Consider the following 21,401-nt stretch of genomic DNA (forward strand, 5'->3'; position numbering starts at 1 on the left):
ATTAAGCCCTCTCATCAACAGTGCAAACCCCTGTAGCCAGTAAAGACCTCCAAGGATTGTTTTCTGAATTCTCTCCCTGCCTTTAGACCTGGAACAGACCTCTCCGGACCCACTGAAGTTTGCTGGAAGGTGCCACCTAGTGGAATATTAGATGACCTGCTGCTTAGACCAAAAGAACCCTTAGGAGGGCTCTAGAGGCCTGAAAGCCACTGAGCCACGGTTCTCTGGAACTGGATTGCAGATGGCAATCGCCTGGGGATGGTCAGGTCCTACCCCCAGAAGTTCTGACTTCATTTGTATGGGGTTCAGAGCAGGCACTCCCCGGTGATTCTATGCACCGCCAAGGTTAAGACCATTAGGTCATAGAGCATCCAACCCTTTATCTTGCAGAGGTGTCCACAGATTTGAGCCACTTCTCCACAGGTCTCAGACTCCAAAGAAGCCCCTTTCTCCTGCACCCCACCACCTCTCCATTTGTGTTTTTGTACAACTTTTTCCCTTCATGCACAAATGAAAAATAATTAAAGGGGAAGCACTCTCATTTCCCACACCGAGATACTGAGTTGAGTGGCAGTGCCAGGAGAAGGATGGCTCCCTAAACACCTGATATTTGCATCTGACGCTCCTGACGAATACTCTGTTTGAGATGTGCCCAACTAATGACATAGTCTATTTACTTTTTGAGATTTATGGCATTCTCTGTTTGCTCTTTCAAAACGTATCCTACTTGAAGCACCTTCCACATCTGCCGCTTTGATTCAGCAGCATTTCTTTATAGTTGGCAGGACTGGTTTAATTGGCATCTCATTGTGGAAATGACAAAGTAGACTCCGAGAGAGAGAGAGAGAATTTTCTGTCTAGAGGTCATTTCAAATAGGCATCCTGCAAACCCTTTCTTTTTATTCAAACTAGAGCTGAAATGCCACTAAATGCACACTCTGGGCTGAACCACCTGAGTAGTGTTCCATGTCTGGCTCCCCTTTTCCCTCCCTACCTTGCAAGATTGAGTCTCTGAATTTTAGAATTTAAAAAGACCTCAAAGAGCATCTGGTTTGACAGTTTTATTTAATGCAACTATATTCTATATTTATCTAGACCTCTCTAATTCCTGCTATCACATACACTCATGGACCCATACATGATAAACCTGATGCTCAGAGAATTGGGGCAGCCTATCTGAGCCACACAGGAAGTTAAGAGCAAAGTCTGGACCGATCCAGGCTGAGAGCCAGCTGTAGAAATGTCAGCTCCAGGACTTTGTTCTCTTCCTCTATATAGGAAGTTGGAGCCTTGTTAAATGACCAACCTGGTAGAGATAGCAATATGGGTCATTGACACCAGTGTTAATGAGTTTCCTGAGTGCAGGTTTTAAAGAGGTAAGTGCTTGATTGATTAATTGACTCATTCATTCATTTCCCATTCACTCATTTCCCAAGTTTTCTGAGAATCCATTTTGGACTGGGTCCTGTACTAACAGTGAGAGTATCCTGGGGAGCAAAATAGATAAACACAAACAAACAACACGATCCCTGTCCTCATTGGGCTTACAGTCCAGTGGAGGAGACAGATATCAAACAATTGTCCAGGACCCATAAACACAGTGACTGCTAAGGAAAGGCATTGCTAAGAGGTCACACAACTGGGGAACTTAGTCCGTTGAGAAAGCTAGGTGGGCTTCTTCGAGAATGTATGCGGATCCTGATGATCTCCAAGGAGTAGAAGAGCAAGAAGGGTTTGGGTTTGCATCAGGCATAGAAGTCCAACACCCAGAGCATCTTAGGTTTTGCTTAAGGTCAAGCAGACCTCTGTCTTACCATCTTGGAAATTATATCATTAAAGGGTCATGAATATCCCCATTTCACGAATGAGGAGACTGAGGCTCAGCACAGCTAACTGACTTGACCAAGGTTAAAGAGTGTTTGAGGTGGACTGAGTTGCAGACCCACACCCCCTGGCTTGCCGCTCTGTTCCATTTTCATACCCGGTCAGCTCAGGCCTAGGCCAGACCAGCCTGAGGGGATAGCCCTGGACAAATGGGGCCAGCAACAAAGGACCCTAAGAAAGCCAAGGTGAAGACATCTTGTTAAAAAGGTTTTCATATCATCATCAGGGAGGGCGAGGGCCTGCCCCTATCACTTCTCTTCTGGTTGACCCTTCTTGCTGAAGTGGGTCTCGGGGATCCCAAAGGATATGCCTGTTACTGATGATAGGATGGCACACTGAAAAGGAAGCAAGAGCATAAGCAGCTCATTGAAAAAAAAAGAAGAGGGGCGCCTGGGTGGCTCAGTGGGTTAAAGCCTCTGCCTTCGGCTCAGGTCATGATCCCAGGGTCCTGGGATCAAGCCCCACATCGGGCTCTCTGCTCAGCAAGGAGCCTGTTTCCCTTCCTCTCTCTCTGCCTGCCTCTCTGCCTACTTGTGATCTCTGTCAAATAAATAAAATCTTTAAAAAAAAAAAAGGAAGAAGAAAGAAAGAAGAAAAGGAAGCAAAGATGGGAAGATGGGGGAAGAGAGGAGATACTCACCATTCAGCAAACATTGGTATGAAATCCTTTCCATGTGTCAGGCATGTATGGTGCAGGGTTTGGGGATAGAGCAAGAAAGGAGCAGCAAAGGCCTCTGCTCCATGCAGCTGATGTGTGATCTGGAGGAGCTCAATAACAAACAAGCAAATACACAAATAAATAAATTATGGCCTAGAGGGATGTGCACTGTGAAGAAAACATAGCAAGACGTAAGGTCGGCGGGCGCCTAGGTGGCTCAGTGGGTTAAAGCCTCTGCCTTCGGCTCAGGTCATGATCTCAGGGTCCTGGGATCAAGCCCCGCATTGGGCTCTCCGCACAGCGGGGAGCCTGCTTCGCCTCCCCCCAACACTGCCTCTCTGCCTACTTGTGATCCCTGTATGTCAAATAAAGAAAGAAAAATCTTAAAAAAAAAAAAAAAAGATGTAAGGTAGGCAACTTCAGGTGGGCCATCAGGGAGGGTCTCTGTGAGGAGGTCACATTTAAGCTAATATCTGAAGAATGAGAGGGAGGAGTAGTGGAGGAAGATTAGGGAACTGGCATTTCTGGCAGAGATAAGGGCTAATTCAAAGGCCCTGCGGCTGGATTGGGCAGAGAGTAGGGTCAGAACCAGGAAGAAGGTGTGGCGGCTGGTTTGGAGTGACAAGAGAGTGATAGGAGATGAGATTGGAGAGGCCCAGGCCAGGCGTAAAGATCTAGCTGAAATCCTATTAATCCATGTCTTCAGTGTTCCTCGCTGTGCTGGGCTTTTATTTCAGCCAAAGTTACTAATATCTTCAGATGGGTGTCTGCACTAAGCCCTTTATGCACATCATCTCATTTAATGCCCACGATAGGCTTAGGACAGGTCAGTCCAAAAGTAACCAATATTGTTCTATTTCAGCTAGTGACCAGATCAGTTTTCCCAGAAAAACAGCCAGAGCTAATAGGCTGCCTACATGTCTCAAATGGTATGGTCTGAGTGGAATAAAGCCCTAGGAGCTCCCCCAAGCATCCCTACACTGTAGAAGGTGATCAAAGAGCCCTGGGATTAAAGCTGGGTTCATGGGTTAGAGTTTCCATTGAAGGCTGACGGAGCTGGTATGCAGCTTTGATCAACAAGTCACTCGGTAAGACACAAGATAAAGCTCAAATCCAATTTCGTACAGACTCCTCTAGGGAGCTGGAAGAAGAGATGAGGAGGAGAGAGACACTGAAGATTTTACAGTACATGACTTCAGCTGCTATGCTTTACTCATCCTGTAATTATTGAGCACCTATTGTGTTTCAGGCCTGGGAGGGGCCATAGGTTAGCTTTGTGGGGTCTGAACAGGAGTATGAGCTGAAATCCATGTGCCCTGCCTCAACTCCTGTTGCTTTGGCTCAGGGAGAAGGGGGACTTTTTTGCAGATTCCTCTGCTTGGAAGGAACACCAGTTTTCTGATTTCCAAAAAAAGAGAAGTATGTGCTAGCAGCAGCAGAACATACTGTAAAGGATACCTGTTCTAAAGAAAAATGCAGCAAATGGAAATGGGGTGCTCTTTGATATTTTGGATCTGCTGGTCAAGGAGGCTTTCTCCTAGGCAGAAAATTTGGTCTGGTTCCCGAGAGATGTGGGGGAGAGGTTTAGAGGACAAGATTGCTAGACAATGGCACAGCAAATGTGCAAAGGCTCTGAGGCGGTATCATCAGCTTGGTGCATTTGAGGCATGCAGCAAGAAGACCAGTGTAACTAGAAGGGAAGGAGAGATAACAAAGTCTAGAAATTGGGTCAGATCATGTAGGGCCCCATGAGCTATATGGTAAGGATTCTCATAGATTTTCTAACACACAGGGAAGTCCCAGGCAAGTTCCCTGGAACAGAGTGAGCCTTATGTTTATAAGAGGACCACTCTAGCTACTCTGTTTCTGCATTGTGCTTTCGCTGTGAAGGCACATACGAGAATTTTGCAGTATTATCTTCACCTCTAGGAACTTCCTTTTTGTCAGAGACAGATGGAAATTCAATTCCATAAATACTGTGTTATCAACTGCAGTGTAAAAAGCATAGGGCTCTTCCTAGCAGGATTAATAATGCTACCCAAAGGTGGAAACGATCCAAATGTCCACGCACGGATGAATGGCTGGACAAAGTGCGATATCTACATACAATGGAATATTACTAAATCTTCAAAAGGGATGAAAATCTGATACCTGCCACAAATGGATAGACCTCAGAAACATTATGCTGAGTGAAGTAAGCCAAACACAAAAGGACATATATCGTACAACTCCACTTATATGAAGTATGTAAACTCATAAAGACAGAAAGTAGAATGGTGGTTGTTATTGGGGGTTGAAAGGAAAGGAAATGAGGCGTTATTGTTTAACGGGTACAGTTTCAGTTAGAGATGGTGAGAAAGTTCTGGAGATGGACAGTGATGATGCATAATGGGAATACACTAATGCCAATGAATGGTTTAAATTGTAAGTTTTACGTTATGTATATTTTACTACTAAAATAATTTTTAAAAACATTTTAAGGTATAGAGCTAAAATCTAGGGATAGAAGAGTGAGCCTTCTAGGCAGAGGCAGGAAAGGACTTCTGACGATAGCAAGAAGGCAAGTGAGCTGGGGCACAATGAAGAAAGAAAAGGTGAGGGCTCTTCATATATGGCCTTACAGGATCTTACAGCTCCCTATAGAAATCCAGGAGATGGGAAAGCACTGGACAGATCTGAGCAGAGGGGTGATACTAACTACCCGTTGTTAAAACCCTGCTAGTGGCTTTCTTTAATGAGTCTCCTTTGCAAACCAGGGTAAGAAAAGCACTTACTCCACAGGGTAGCTAACTGTGGGCATTAAAAGAGGTAATGTGTGTCAAGGGTTTAACATGGTGTCTGGCACAGAGTAAGCCTTCAATAAAAGGTCAGCATTACTGTGACAGAAATTCAAAGAAAGACAGCAGCCCTCTGAGGAGAAGTTTTGGAGGAGTCCGTGGAGGGGCAGCAGTTCAACTAGATGTGGAAGGATGAACAAAGATTTCCATCAGTATAGATGTGGAAGAGGAGTAGGCTTTCAGGGTAGAAGGAACTTCCTGGACAACAGCACATAAAGGAAAGCAACCAGCAACATGGCAGGGCAGAGGAGATAAAGCAAGGAATGTGAACTCTGGAGCCTAGGTGACAGGAGTTCTTAAGGTTTTGGAGATGCCCAGATCCGAGCTGTAATTTCAGCAAAATAGAACCCCCATGGCTCAGCCTGGAGCTGGAACAACGGCGAGGACGGCAGGATGGCGGTTTCGAGGCTGAGGGACTAGGCATGGGGGTCAGTGGTTGGGTGGGACATGCAGAGAATCCAAAGGACACAGGTGGGGGTGGCAAAGAGAAAGGCATCCGAGAGGGTGCGTCATCCCTCGCCATCAGAGAGGAAGCAATTAAGGGAGAGCACTGAGGAGCCACAGGCATCACTGTCCGAGACCGCTCTGCAGCCGTTCACAGAGCCCAGGCAGCTTGACTGCCCCAGAGCCCTCATCGCGGTTACAGACACACTCCCTTGCCTAACGCAATTATGCATTTAATGTTTCAGTACCCACATGACAGGGCTCGAATCTGTTTTCATATCCCGGTGCCCGGCACAGTGTCTGGCCCACATAAGACATTCACTAGTGGTTTGTTGAATAGCTGAACAAGAGACAGAAACCGACAAGAGTTTTTGAGAAAGGGCTCCATGAGCTAAGCACCTAGAAGTATTTATGGGAGTGGAGGGCATTCCAACGCCAAGGAGACTGGGCTTGCGTGCGAAAAGCTCCAGCAAATCTCCTGCAGGGAGGCTCCGGTCCCCTCCCGCCGCTTTGCAGGCACAACAGACGGGGGCAGGCAGGCGCAGCACTCCACAGTTTACAAAGGGCGTTCACAACTAACGCCAGGAACTCTGAGAGGAGGAATACTAGGGGCCCGCCGCAGACCCGTGCGCGTGGAGCACAGCTACGGCTCCATTGCACGCCCGGGACTACCAAGTCCCCGGGACAAAGTTGGTCCCCAGAGCGGAGCCACTCCGAGGGGTGGGCAGCCACAGCCAGAGCGTCCCGCCGGGCTCCAGCACTATCTGCACACCCCCGTGGAGCTCGCAAACTGTCGGGGGTAGTCCCGAGCTGAGCCTGCGGGCAGAGCTTGGTGGTGGGGGCGGTTGGGGGAGCTGGGGGGGCGGGGGCAGTCCCCCGCGCGTCCGAGCGCGCCGACCAGCACCTTCGCTCAGCCCATACCAGTTAGCGCCCAACTCGCCAACTCCGGGACTTTCGCAAAGCTGCCGCGGGCGGGGTAGCGGCGGAGGAGCGGACCGCACCATCGCGGCCCGAGAGGGGGAAGCGCTCGGCTCCGGGGCCCCCGCCGCGCCAGGGCGGGCGGGGAAGAGCCGCGACGAGGCCGGGGCCCGCGGCGCCCAAAGTTCAGCCGCGGAGCTGGAGGGGGGCGGTGCGGGGCGCGCGGCTCGGCCGGTTCAGGGGCGGCGGCGGCGGCGGCGGCGACATCCTCCCCCGTGGCGGCGACGCGGTGGCAGAGGCCGGCTCCCCGGCCGGCGAGCGGCGGAAGTGCCGCGGAGTTGGAGCGGGGCCGGCGCCGCGGCAGCTTCTCCTTGCCCGAGCTGCTGCCGCCGCCGGGCGGACGGGCGGACGCGCGGAGCCGGGGGCCGTGCGGCGGGGCCGGCGGGGCGCGGCGGGGCTGACCGGCCCTGATGAGGCGGAAGGAGAAGCGGCTTCTGCAGGCGGTGGCGCTGGTGCTGGCGGCCCTGGTCCTTCTGCCCAACGTGGGGCTCTGGGCGCTGTACCGCGAGCGGCAGCCCGACGGCACCCCCGGTGGATCGGGGGCGGCGGTGGTCCCGGCGGCCGGACTGGTGAGCCCCCCGTTGCTGTGGGGGGTGGGAATACTCTCTCCCCGTATTCACCTGGAGCCTTCGGTTCCTTCCTCCACCTTTCCTATTCTGCCTCCTTAGTGTCAGCCCCTGAGACTCTTCGGTTCTTCGGTTCTTCCCATTTTGGGGATTGGGAACATTGAGGCTCAGAGAAGGACAGGATTTGTCCAGGGCCCCCGCGTCATCCAGAGGCAGAGTCAGAACTAGAAACCGACACTCCTGTTGCTCAGTCTGGAAGGTCTGTTTCTTACCTTAGGTTACCATCCTCCTTTCTGTCCCTGTCTGGTATCCCCTTTCCTCCCAGCATCTCTTGCTTTTGTAGAGTCCTGTCTGCATTCCTGTACCCCAGGGTGACTCCTTCTTCAGGAGCTTCCGGTCCTTCTATTTAGTGTCCAGGTCTTTTCTGCTTTTGCCCCCACCTGCTGATCCAAGATTGCCTCCTCTGGTCAGCCCCTTTCCTATTTTCCCATCTGCGCAATGGGACACCTGGCCTCCCTCCTCTCCCCATTTGTTTACCCTCCCCTCTCCTCTCCCTCTCCCTCCCTTTTTCCCAGACCTGTGGGTGCCTTGGAGGGTACAAAAATCATGCTCCCCTTGGAGCTTCAGGTCTAGGGGGAGGGAGGAAGCTCTTGGTTCTTGAGGGACCTCCTGCCTTTGACCTTCTGGGAGTCCAGAAGTGGGAGTTCTGGTGGAGGGACCCCCAAAATTTCCCAGAGGCTATTTGTGCGCCGTGTGACCTGAGGATGGAACATCAGGTGCCTTCCGTGTCCCTTTGCAGAGTACCCATGATCCCTTTTGAACTTGTCCAATTTGATTAGGTGCGTTGTTTCTTGCAGCCAAGACTAGGATCTTAATCGTTCCGGCTTCTGAACTCACCCACGTGTGTGTGTGTGTGTGTGTGTGTGTGTGTGTGTGGTGTCACACATAGATACAGACTCCTAGCAGAAAGCTCTGTCAGAGCACTCCTGCCTTCCCAGCTCCTGGCTCAGTCGAACTGTTCCACGCAGTGGGACATTTCAGGTTTTCTTAGGGTATTTCTTGGTCCCATGGGAAGTGGATAATTTGTCCATTGGGGTCAAACTTGACTGATTGTTGGCAGGATGAGGGAAGAAACTGACTTTTGAGGTTGATGGTTTTCTCTCTCTTCCTGGTATCAGGCTGCTGCCTGGGCAGCCTGGCATCTTGAGCACAGTGGGAAGGCTGCTTGCCACACGGCTGGCCAATATGAGTACAGCCTGTCACTCTGGGAGTTGTTGCAAACCGTCCTGGAGGGCCTTGGTGATCTTTCTGGTAGATCTCATTGTTTGGATATTAAGCTCCTTCAACTCCTTCACTAAACCCCTGGTTCAAACCCTGAGAGACAGACCTCTTTCCCTTAAATTCTGTATGCATATGAGTTTTTCCTTCATGAAATTTTTCTTCTGTTCTTACCCTGTCCCAGGATCAGGGGCCAGAGGTCAGGGTTCTGTCTTAGCACTACCTGTAACTTGATGTGTTTGTCCTCTCATCTCCCGCTCTGAACCTCCCTTTCTCCATCCTTAAAATGTGGTAATTGGTCCAGGTCCAGCATTATGATACCATCAGTGAATCAATGAGGAGTACAGTGGCCACTTGTGCCTTTCCTGAGGGCTGGGGTCCCTTGTAGCATCCCTAGCAGTGGGGGCTCCATACTGGACACAGCCCCAGGTCAAGGTGGGGAGTGTCCTGCCTGAGCACTAGTTCTCCTTTAGAATAGCTGTAACCAGTTCTGAAATAGCTCCTGACATTCTGCCTCTGCCTGAAGAAAGCCCTCGTATTTCATTTGCGGTGGATGCCAGAGACGTCCTGATTTTCATTTTCTATAGACCCAGATGTGCAGAGAGAAGGTCAAGGTTAACTGCCAGTTTGGCTTGAGCTTTCAAAGTAAATTACTCACTTGTGCAAGAGGGAATTGATGGAGTAAGGCAGCCTTTTGGGCAAACAGATCAGGGAGCAACAGCTGGGCACTGCTTAGAACCCTTAACTGGAATGGACAGACAGGCTCATCTGCGAGGGTCTAGTTCTCTTTCATTTCTTTTGCCCTGGAATATCACGAGGAGGAGGAAGAAGACGTGAAAGGGTGTGGTGGTGGGTATGGGGGGTATGGATGGCTTATCCTTGCTTTAAAGAAACCTGCCTTGCTTCCTGGGAGTAGCAGAAAGGAGCTGTTTCCCCAGTGAGAAACTCTGCTAGGTGCTGTAGGATTCAGCATTCATCTGCTGTCTTCAGGAATACTCTGCCAAATTTCCACACAGCCACTTTTTGTGTCACTCTCCTGCAGATGCACAGCACCGGGCTTGGCCCCCAGTGCCCTGTCTGAATGTCAGCTGGCCTTGAGGGAGGAGGCTGAGTTCTCAGAGTGGTGGTGTTCTGTCCCTCATCCCAGGGCGCTGGAACATGCGCCGAACACGTCAGCCTGCTCTCTGGGAAATCTGGCATCTTGAGCACACAGGGCTCCTTTCGACAGGGCTGACCAGTTCAGAGCTCATCTTGTCACTCTTGTGATTGTTGAGCATCATCCCAGAGCACCTTGTTGCTCTTTCGGGGAGAAATGACTGCAGAGGCTCTGGAGGAAAGTCTGACAGGACTTTATCCACATGCAAAATATGTTCCCTGTGGGCTTGAGGGTTAACATACCCACTGTTAGAGCAGTCCTTTAACTCCTTGACTTCTCCCCTGGATTGAAGAATGAAGAGTTTCAAGTTGTGAGCATTTATCGTCTGCTAGAAAGTAAGTCTATAGAACTGTTCTGCTGGCTCATCCTAGGTATAGCTCTGGAGCTGGGTAGGGCAGCTGATTTATAAAGGACACGCAATGCTTTTAGGATTTCAGCATTCAGCTGGTCAGACAGCTGGCTTCTCAGAGAGTTGCAAAACTGAGCAAGAAAAGCCAGTCCTGAAGCCATCTTCACTCTATTTATTGATTTATTTAAAATTTAACTAGAGCCATCTTCATTTTAATTTAGGGGTCCCGCTCATTCCTAGCCCCAGTCTGTTTAATGCCTTGGTTTGATCCTGCAGTCTGTTTCCCATTCCAGACCTGGGAACTAGCTGCTAAACACCCATGTTAGGAAATGTGATGTAGTCTCCTCCCCCATTTCAGAGCCATAATCTCTTGTGAGAAATGACTTCATTGGATAATAGCGACTGTGGAATGGAAATTGGTAGGATAATAGAATACCAGTGACTTTAATTTTCAAGTATTAAGAGTTTTTCTCATTGTGTCAGAGCTGAACCTTATTCTTAGAACGTCCAGAAATCAATACCTTGCCTCTCACCCCACCCCTTTTTAGTCTTCCTGGTGGCAGAGCCTTACCCATCAGAAAGTTAAGCACCATAGAAATGTAGCCTTGGAATGATTTCTTTAATTTTCCACAGAGGGGCTGGGACCCTTTTCCTGCTAATGTCTTGTATGTCTGCATGCCCAGCTGAAATCTGATGCCAGTGGGGCTGGGTTGGTTTGGGTTGGTTTCCCTGAGCAAATCTGGCTCCCTGCATTCCTTCTATCATTCTAGGTTTGTACACTCCTCAGGAGCCCAGCTAAGGAAGGCCTGGGAACAGAGGCTGGGGTTCTAGTTCCTCTCTCCTGCCCCTGAACTCCCCATGGGATCTTAGGAAAATGGTTTAACCTCTTTGGGCCTTGGATCTCTCAACTGTGAAGTAAAGGTTTATATTCAGGAGAGGAAAGGTAGATGTGTATCATAATGGTGCTCCCCTCCCCTGGCCAGGGCAGACCTTGCTCACTAGTCTCTTTCCCACTAAGCCTGGACTTGGCTTAAGACTGTTTCTCCACATTGCTACCCAAGTGAAGTTAATGGCATGTTGAAATTTATTTGCGACATAGGGAATAGATCTTCCGTTAGGATGTTTCCAACTTGAACTTCGTGGGGCTCCATGAGTTTGTTTGGAAGCACATACTGCAAAGGTCCAAACAGTAGAAGTATGTTAAAACAGGCCTCTCTGTACCTAGGTTGTGACACAGCCACTACTACTTAGGGATGTGTTTATACTCTGAGGATGGTCAGTCTTTAATCTGTTGGCACCAGTGGCACAATAACAAATAAGGGAATCAGGAATGAAAACGCAAAGACCTGTTTCAAAGATAACCATCGGGAGCTTGCTGATCGTACTTTGTACACAGTTGATTCTTACACAAGGATGACATCAGGAGCCCATCACTGAAAAACACCCCGAGGCAAACTGGCGGCTCATGATAATGTTTGCCCTGGGTTCTGTATTTTATGTATATCTGACCCTCAGCATCCCATCTAGATATCCTGGCTTCCAGGAAGACTGAAATAAGAGTCTTGCTTCTCAGAGAACCTCTGTCTTCCCGCCCAGTGCAGTGGGGAGAGGAGGTTCCCTGTACCTGCCCGAGTTCCTTTGGCCAGCAAGTGCATCAAGGCCTCCCCTTCCAGAAAAGTCTTGAAGGAGGAAACACATCCTCTTCTAGAACGTAGCACAAGGCTTGGTACTTGGAAGACGGTCAGAACGTGTGTGCTGAATGATTGAGATGTGTCGGAGCTTCAGAAGTCATCTCGTCAGCCTCCTTGTTTTGTAGGTGTGGAAACTGAAGCCCAGGAGAGGGGAAATCTGTTCTCAGAGCTGGTAGTGCAGATCAGAACCTGGTTCTTCTCCACATTCCTGCTCTATTTCACCATGAATATTCCCTCCCCCACATCCTAATAATTGATCCTTCTCTACCATTATCCCACATTAGTCAAGATCATCTGTCCTGGTTTCGGAGGGTGATACTTATTGCCCAGTTATTGGCTGGAACTTATCTGGCTTTTTTGCAGATCCATTTTTATACATTTCTTCCCAAGTTTTTATAGCATTAAAGCAAGTAAAATGAATCAGATTTTAAGGTGGCAAAGGGATCCGACAGGGAAATTGAGGAAGTAAATGGGTGCATTGCTTTCGGCATCATTACTGCCACCTGTGGCAAATGGCGCTCATGTGAGCTGAGGATCCATTTCAGATTCTCTGTCACTTGTAAGTAACAGAATGGGCTGAAATGAGGAAGGGGATATAATCCCCTGTAATCATGATGGCTTCAGATATGGTCTGATCTAGAGGTTCATGGCCTAGACTGAGCCCTTATGGTAGCAAAAAGTGGTTGTAGCTCTTTCCGACCTCATATCCATACCCAGATCCTGGAGGAGAGAGTCTGTCTCCTCTGGTAGCTTCTCTAGAAGAGAGAGGAAACTTTTTTCCCCTCGAAGTGCTAGCAAGATCTCTTTAGGTATTAACTACCCAATTTAGATCTAATATGCTCTCTGAACCATTCACACTTGTCAAGAGCATGAGCTTTGCTGATTGACTTAACCCATCCTGGAGCTAGGGTGAGGCTCGGGCCATCCGAATTGTAGGAAGAACAGTTCCCAGAGAAGAATCCGAGTGCTTTTGTGGGGAGGAGGGGAAATGCAGTCTAGGGATGAAGACAACAGGTATCCATTCCAGAACCTCTACTGACCTAGTGTCCCAAGCTGTCACTACTGGGGGAATCAGGCTTGGTCCCTGAGGTAAAAACCTCTCGGCCATTGTGGACTCAGCGTTGATCACTGTACCTTTAGTCTGGAGGTCTGTGTTCTCATCCCAGCTCTGCCATCCTTTGGCTGGGATGTTTCACTCTGGGAGCCTCACTGTCCTCCTGAGGAAAGCTGGAAGGTGGAGATTCGCCAGTGAGGAGTAGAGGGCTGAGATAAAGTATGGTTGAAAGCTGTCTTTATTCAGTCTTGCCTGTGAGTTCTGCTGCTGCTTTCCTTCTCCTCCCAGACGTCCAGAGAGCTGCTGCCCACCCTCCCTGTGCGTGCGCGCGCACACACACGTTCAAAGTCAGTTCATTGAAAATTTCTCTCAAGCTGAAAAAGAACTTCTGTCTCTTCAGCTTCGACTTTTTTTCTGCCTGGCCCTCTTAGCTGGAGGAGGCGGAGTGTTCATACTTTGGAAGCTAGAGGAAGCTAAACAATTCAGCTTGCTGTGGTGGGTGGGTGTGTATTTATGAGTGTGTAGCTTTCTCTCCATGTGTCTCTTTCCTCTCTTATCTTTGGATGGTTCCTGTTTGCTGCCCTCTGCTGAGTGTAGATAGGAGAAGGAAGGGAAAACAGCAGGCCCACGTTTTCCTTCCCTTTGGTTTTGAGAGAATTCTGAGCTTCGGATGCTGGATTTTCTTCTGTTTGCTCGGGTCATAAAAGCCCCAGCATTAAATGACACTAATAAGGATGGTGATGGTACAGATGACAGGGAGAATGATGAGGTTAATAATCGTCATCATAGCAGCTACCATGTGTTTGGCACTTACTCTGCTAGGCAGTGGACTAAGAGGCCCTTTACCTGTACATCTTGTTAAATACTCCCAATTATAAACAGGCAGGAATGAGCGAGGAAACCAGGGCTCACAGAGGTGTGAGTGCTGGCTGAGGATGCGTAGCCGATGCAGCCTGTGGTTGTGGAGCTGGTGTTTGAGCCTACAGGTCTCTGACCCAGGGCCGAAGCAGGACAAAGGACCCGTTTCCCACCCTGCCCTTCCATGTGTTCCTACAAGGCTGCTAGGGGAGCCCTGACGTCTGAGCAGATGGGAAAGACCACTGTTCTAAGACTGAACCTCTGCCGTGGCTGAGGAGCAACCCACGAAGTCAGTTGGTGGTGGCGTGACCTTGCGAGGAACCCTCGCCCAACCCCCACTGAAGCCCCATTGGCAGAGGGACTCCCCAGTCCTCCTAGATCGAGCCGCTCTGGGGCAGCAGATAGGGCTCTAGTTTGGGAGCTACACTTCTTGATTCAGGTCCCTATCCTTGGGCAAGTCACTTGACCTCTGTGCCTGGATTTCTTGATCTGGAAAATGGGAACAGTGTTCTGTATGTATGTGTTGGGGGGGTTCTTTCGGTGGTTGAATGAATTGTTGCTGGAAGCTGAGCAGTCTTGCTGCTGATCAGGGGTGGGAAGGAAGGTGTGTCTGCACAGGCTGCTCTTTGTACCCCACTCCCCCCACTCTTCGGAATCTGAAGCAATTATTGAGGGCACCTTCCCACTTCCTACCCTAGGAAAGAACCCAGCCCCTCTGCGTCCTTCTAGGAAGTATTCTTTGCCACCTCCAGGAAGTTGTTTTTTTTTTTTTGTTGTTTTTTGTTTTTTTTAGAGAGAGCTTGCGTGCAAGGGGGAGGGGAGGGGAAGAGGGAGGGGAGAATCCTAAGCAGGCTCCACACCCATTGTGGGGCTGGCTCTCAGGACCCAAGCTGAAATCAAGAGTCGGATGCTTAACTGACTGAGCCACCCAGGCCTCCCCAGGAAGTCTTTTGTGGTCACTCCAGCCCCCAGGAGTTGCTCACTGGTCTTAGGTCCCCTGAGCACTGATCTTATCATCTGCCCGCTTAGATTAGAGGACTTTCCAGAAACGCACCGCCTTGTGCTACTTCCTATGGCTCACTCCTGGCACCTGTCAGGCTGTTCCTTGTCTCTCAGCCTCCACCCACGCTGCTCCCTTGCCTCTTATATCTCCTTCCCTGCCACCTAGCTCCTAAGCCTCACTCACCGCTGCAGGGGCAGCCTGCAGTTAGGTGGTCTCCTAAAAGGGCCCAGAGCCCCTTACATAAATGTGTCATGCAGTGTAATTGTTTTTATTTAATCTGTCCAGAGTGTTGGCTCCCGAAGGCAGGGACTAAACTCTGTCTCAGTCACCCACTCTTGTTTGCCCAAAATATTTGCTGAGTGACTGAAGAAGCGAGGGAGTGGATGTTATGGCCGGTACTCAGTAACTTTCTGGCTGAGAGCAGGAAGCTTAGCCTTGAAGAACGGTTCTTTGCTGTTCTTCGCAGTCCCTGGGGAGCCTGTTAGTGAGGACTCCAGGGCTCATGCCCAGGGAGCATGATGGGGCCAGTCTGGGGTGGGCCAAGGATCCGCGTATTTAACAAATTCTGTTGAGAGTCCATCCTGGAACTCTCGCCTTTCTGCCCACATCCTCAACTCATCAGTACCCCTGGGAGGCAGAGCTCACCTTCCCCAGGGGCCAACTCCATTCTCCCGAGGAGCGCTCTGGGACTGCCTTTGAACTTGTATTCCTGAGGAGTGTGTTTATTTGCAGTTTTTCAGGTTGGCAAGCAGTGCTCCCAGAGGGCTCTGTGGTGCCTACTATTCGTGGCACTCTATCAGGTGCCTGGGGTTGGGGAACCGGGATCCAGGATCCGGCATCCGGGATGGGCTGGATGGGCGGTGCACTTTGAAAATTCCTCTGCCTCAGGCTAGGAGGACTCTCTGGGTGTCTCCTGTTGTTTTCCCTGATGCCTGTGGCCTGTTGCCCTTCTGGGATGGGTGATCTGCCCTCCTGCCTTGGGGGCAAGGAGGAGGTGCCTGGAAGTAGGGGTTGGGGGGAGTACTGAACCAGGGCCTCCCTGGGAAGGTGTGGCATTAGGAAGGCCTATGCATCTCTCCATTGAGCCGGAAGGAGTGTGGGACTGGGCACAAGCTTCTCTGATCCCGGGCCCACCACTGGAATTTGCTCGCTTGCTTGGTTTCCCACTCGGGACTTCAGCTCCAGCCTGATCCTAAAATGAGCACAGTGGTCACTGCTCCACAGCGTCGTGAGGATTACAGTAACGATGAGAAAGCTGAGGTGCGGAGGGGTCATGGACATATCCAGGGCCACACAGCTAGGAAGAGATGGAAACAGGATTCCAGCCAGGTGTCTCACTCCAGCAGAGCGCCTGGCCCCAGGCTTCTTCTGCTGCCTTGCCACCTGCTGGCCCTATGACCATGGGGGAATCTCCCTTTACCTTCTTCCCCAGGACCACACTTGCTCCCTCGGGCAGCCTCCCAAGAGCCCAGTTAACTGGGATTGTGTGTGTGTACGAATCTCTCCCGTGAGTTACGGATGCCAGCTTCCTCTGAGGGGCCGAGGGGCTGGCTGTGAGGCAGAGGGTGCTGGTGGGGGCTTTTGGAGGAGGGGGGTTTCTTAAAGGGAACAGGTTGGAAACATCTGGTGGGGGAATGTATGTGAGAATTCCTGTTGCTGAAGCACATTGTATGTGCTCAGCTGAACACTGTTATTTTAGTATGTTTGCTCCTGAGTATTGATCCGCGTCAGCGGCTGACGGAAAAAATATATATGCATGTCTATTTGTGATATAATAAGTTTCTAAATCTGGCATATAACTAGGGAAAAGTTTGTGATCATATTTTGGGGGCGTTGGGATCTGTAGTAGGATTCCTGGTCATTTTATTGACAATAATCCTTAATGACTCTCTCCCTCAGAGAACTTCATTTGACCTTTGTACTTTTTTTTTTTTTTTTAAGCCTTACCTGTATGCTTTAATGGAGGTGCAGACTGGTGGCCTGTGGCCAAACGCAGCCATGTGTCTTCCATGGTTCACCCAGGGTTGGCCCACAGATGGATGGGCATCTTTATTTAAAAAAAATTTTTTTTTTAATTTTGTTTATTTGAGAGAGAGAGAGAGCAGGTAGAGGAGCAGAGGGGGAGGGAAAGGGCAGGGAAAGACTCAAGCAGACTCCACACTGAGCACAGAGCCCTAAGAGGTGCTTGATCTCATGACCTTGAGATGGTGAGCTGAGTGGAAACCAAGAGTCAGCCGTTTAACCAGTGGAGCCACCCAGGTGCCCCAAGGGCATCTTTATTTTTAAGTGTTGGAAAGTTATCCCTACTTAACACTGGGATATTTCGCATTTAAAAAAAATTCTCACTTCTGGCTTCTGAGAAAAAATGTGAAAGTCTTGCTGCTGGGCCTGGTGTCACAAAACGTGTCTGGAGCTAGGCCACAGTTGCCTGCTCTAGACAGGCCTCAGCTCAAACCTCGGTTCTTCTCCCTTTCACATAACCAGCCTGGCCTCTGGAGGTTTGTGAGTTTGGGAGCCCTCCTTTCTAACCTTTGTCTACTTTGTTCTGTTGATGTCCCCGGGGAGGCACAACAAGGCTTATGACCCCGCTTTACAGAAGAGAAAACTGAGATTCAAAGGGCATAGGGACGTGCGTGACTAGTCACAGAGCCAGTAAGTGGAGGCTCGTCCTTTTTGACTCTAAGCCTGATGCACTTTTTGGTGTGGGGGAGAAGATAGTTACTTGGAAATAGAAACATATAAACCTTAGGCTTTTGAACAAAGTCACTTAAGTTTATATCCAGATGATTTATATTCCAGCTCTGAGCCCAAGAACCATTCACCTTGTTTCTCTGTGTTTTTAGGTATTCTGAATTTGAGGGCTACCCTGTCTGATGAAGTTTGCTCCAGCTGCGTCAGGGGCTGCTGTAGGTTTGTTAGAAATGATGAGAGCACAAAGCCCACATTGTTTTCTGCCTTGGGCTTCCTGGCATGTCAGGAAACCCCAGAACGTGCATTCTTGTTATTGCTGGAGTGTTGGGAGTCTAAAAGGAGAGGAAAGACAGCTTCCCAGCAGGAATGGTACATGCTACATTCCCTTGTCTGAGGAGGCCTCAAAGGCCTCTGGGGGCATTTCTGGAAAAGAGAGGGCTTGTGTGAGGGCTCTGAGCTAACTGGGTGAGGCAGTTCAGCTGAACACAGCCACCTGTGTCTATGAGTACGGGACCCTTTGCCGGGGGCCAGGGTGGCTGCAGCTCCCCTCCCCCCACCTGCTTCAGGAACCTCCTTTAGAGGTTCCAGGTGGCTGCTGGTGTGGCAGTAGGGCATGGGGTGTTGGGCACAGAAGGTGTGGCAGCCGGTCCAGAGCTGAGAGTTTGCTCTCTGACCCCTGGCTCCACAGTAGTGACAATAATGATCATTAATTTATTGAGTTCTTGGTGCATGCCATGTACTCGGCCCTTCTCAGTTCTTCAGCACGGTATGTGCTCTTACTGTGGTCCTTTCGCAGATGGGAAGGCTGATGCCCAGGAAGCTGAAGCAGCTTCCCAGACCTGCAGGGGAAACAAGTGGTGGGACTGTGACTCAGATTTCTGACTCTAAAACCTGTGCTCTTAACTACCATGCTTTAGTGACACCATGGCAAGTCATGGAACCTCTCTTGACCTCCATTTCCTCCTTTGTGAAGTGGGGATTGTGTTCCTGGCCTGCCAGAAGAGTCCAGCTAAGAGGACTGGTCAGTGTTTAGACTTGCTTGTGCCCCTTGCTCTGGGCACTTGTCAGATAGTGCTGTCTGCTCTGTTCTCTTTCCTGCTGGGGTAGGCCGGTCTCCTCTGTTCTGGAGCACCAGGGTTTCCATGAGGAGTCCGCAGGGTATATGCGGAGTGTGCCTCCCTCCCCAGCTGGGATCCTGGCTGGGCTGCTGCCCTTCCTCTCCCCTGGCAGTGGGAGGCCTGGCCAGGGAACAATGGGGCACATTAAGAAGGCTGCCAGGTGCCAAGCCAGAGGTATTGAAGGGACATTTGATTAGTTTTAACCCTAATTGTCAGGCTTTTGCTCCTTCTTTGTAGCAGTTAAAGGGGAAGGAAGCTGGGATGGCTTTCCTGTCTGTGTGGTTCAGTGGGCTCTCCTGCTTTGGGAGTGAGGATGCTTCTCCCAACCCCTCCTGTCCTCAACCCTCTCTGCTCTGTGTCTGTCTGTCTCTCCCTCAGTCTCCGTCTCCTGCTGTTACTATGCTGTGTGTGTCTAGCCCAGCAAGTGATAAGAGATGAGACTGAAGAATCCATAATTCCAAGGGGCTGTCTTTCATCTTGCCCCATCTCCCCCAGCCTCATCCTTGCCAGGAGGTCAGCCGTCTTTGGCTTGAACACCTTCAGTGAGAGGAAACTCACTCTTTTAGCTCAGCAGAGTCTTAGGTAATCTGCTATGGCTCAGGGAGGCTTAGAGGATTTCTTGAGTGCCCACTATCTTTCTTCTCAAATCTTTCCTTTCCCAGAAAGTCTTCCCTGATCTTTCCAGTTAGAATTAATATCTATCTCTTGGAAATGCTTATAGAATTTAATTTGTCTAGCTTTAGCGGCATGAATTTTATATGCTATGTTTTGCTGTTTCTCTAGGCAGAGGAAAGTAATGTTGAAGGAGCTTTCCCAGTAGGACAGCCCGTTGGGTGAGGTTCCAGCTGGAGAGAAAGGATCGAAGAGAGCTGCCATGTGGGCCTGGGCTTCCTCCTGTTTCTAGAAGGTCCATCTCCAAACTTGGCCAGTGTATGTTATGTATTCTTTCAGTCCAGAGAATATGTTAGGCTTCGTGGGCCATATGGTCTCTGCGGCGACTTCTCAACTCTGTCGTTGTAGTGTGAAAGCAGCCAGAGATAATACATTAATGAACAACTCTGCTGGGTTCCAATAAAACTTTATTTGCAAAAACAGGCTGCAGACTGGATTTGGCACATCATGGTTTGCTAACCCATGTTCTAGTCTCTTCCCAGTGAAACAAATGTGTTTAGATGCTATGTGACCCTAGGGGTGGTGAGGTCCTTCTCCCAGGACCCCATCTACCATTAAGTGGATGAATGCAATGTTATGGGTTGAATCATATGCCCTAAAAAGATACGTTGCAGTCCTAACCCCCGTACCTCAGAATGTCGCCTTATATGGAAATAGGGTTGTTGCAGATGTAATTAGTTCAGATGAGGTCATGCTCGAGTAGGTGGGGCCTCAATCCCATATGATTGACCCGGGTCCTTACAATAGCGGAGACACTTCGAGGGACAGGACCATGGGGAGACTGAGGCGGAGACCAGGGTGATACTGCTTGCAAACCCAGGAATGCCTGGTGCCCCCAGCAGCTAAGAGAGGCACAGGTGCGTCCTCCAGAGGCTTTGGAGGGAGCATGGCTCTGCCATCACCTTGATTTTGAACTTGTACCCTCCAGAACACCGGAACAATATGTTTCTGTTGTTTTAAGCCGCCTGCTTGGTGGTGCTTTTTTATGGTAGCCCTAAGACACACATGCTTGGACCGTTTCCCATTTTCTCATCAGATTGTTTCATAGATGTGCATGAGTGTGTTGGTGTGTTGTGTTCGGGTAGAGGTGGATAAAACACTCTGTAAGGCAGGCATAATTGTCATAATCTCTTCCAGCTACTTGGATTCCTTTTTAATTCGTGGAAAAATCCTCTTTTCCTATGGAGGATTAGCATATTATCCTGCATGTATGTATTCTTTAATGCCACTCTCCTTATTAACAGATCAGCCTCTTTTTAAAAAATTCTTTAACTTAGCTATTAGCCTGGAATACCAATGAGTAAATACTTGGTGCATACTGCCTTTCATTTAACTGTATTATCTTTCTTTTTCTGAGTTTCAGGTATAATGATTTCAGTCATTTCTTTTTGTTTTGGGTCCCAGCTTAATTGATTTGGGGGCCTACTATGTGTTAAGTATAGAAAACAGCCCCTGCCTTCAGAGGGCCCTGGACAGGTTCTCAGTGATGTATGCACAAGGCAGGGCATACTTAGTACTAAAGGAGGGGTCAGCCCGGTGTTGTGAGATACCCTGGGTGGGGGAGCAGATCGCATAGGTTGAGGACATCTGGAAAGTGGTGACTTTTAAGGTGGCCCTGGGGAACGATTGAGGCCTCTCAGGTAGCAGAAAGCAGGGAGCCCATTCTAAGAACAGGAGTAAGCCAAAGTCACTGAACTTTCAGATGTCTGTTAAGTAGCTGTAGGGAGGTAGGGCCAGAGCTCTGGTGGGAGGCTGGGAGGCTGGGCAGGCTGGACTTCTGGAAGTAGGGAAGCCATGGACAGTTTTGTGGTTTTTTTTTCCTTTTTAAAAGATTATTTATTTATTTATTTGACAGAGAGAGAGAGAGACAGACAGCGAGAGAGAGAACACAAACAGGGGGAGAGGGAGAAGCAGGCTTCCTGCTGAGCAGGGAACCCAATGTGGGGCTCAATCCCAGGACCCTGGGATCATGACCTGAGCCAAAGGCATAGGCTTAACATCTGAGCCAACCAGGACCCCCAACCCCCCCGCCATGGACAGTTTTTACACAAAAGTCGATCTGAGCAGAGGGGCCAGATCAGAAGGGTGAATATGGCAGTGTGGGAATCACTGGGGGCTGCAGGCCAGTTTGGGGGATATACAAGTGGAGGCAGAATGAGTCCGT

At 49.7% G+C, this 21,401-nt stretch overlaps 1 protein-coding gene across 2 annotated transcripts in view; it reads left to right on the top strand.

Annotated features, from left to right (window-relative positions):
• Window positions 1–7,070: 7,070 nt before the first annotated feature.
• GALNT10 (polypeptide N-acetylgalactosaminyltransferase 10) overlaps window positions 7,071–21,401 on the top strand; it is a 214,493-nt gene continuing 200,162 nt past the window's right edge. For both annotated transcript variants that reach the window (XR_007127479.1, XM_047730357.1), the window contains exon 1: window positions 7,071–7,370. Coding sequence is in view for 1 of the 2 variants with exons in the window: in XM_047730357.1 (XP_047586313.1) it covers window positions 7,212–7,370 (159 nt within the window). In the remaining variant the exon portion in view is untranslated. The remainder of the gene's footprint in view (window positions 7,371–21,401) is intronic.

Source organism: Lutra lutra, chromosome 5 (assembly GCF_902655055.1).
Source record: "Lutra lutra chromosome 5, mLutLut1.2, whole genome shotgun sequence".
In the NCBI taxonomy this organism is placed as follows: Eukaryota; Metazoa; Chordata; class Mammalia; order Carnivora; family Mustelidae; genus Lutra; species Lutra lutra.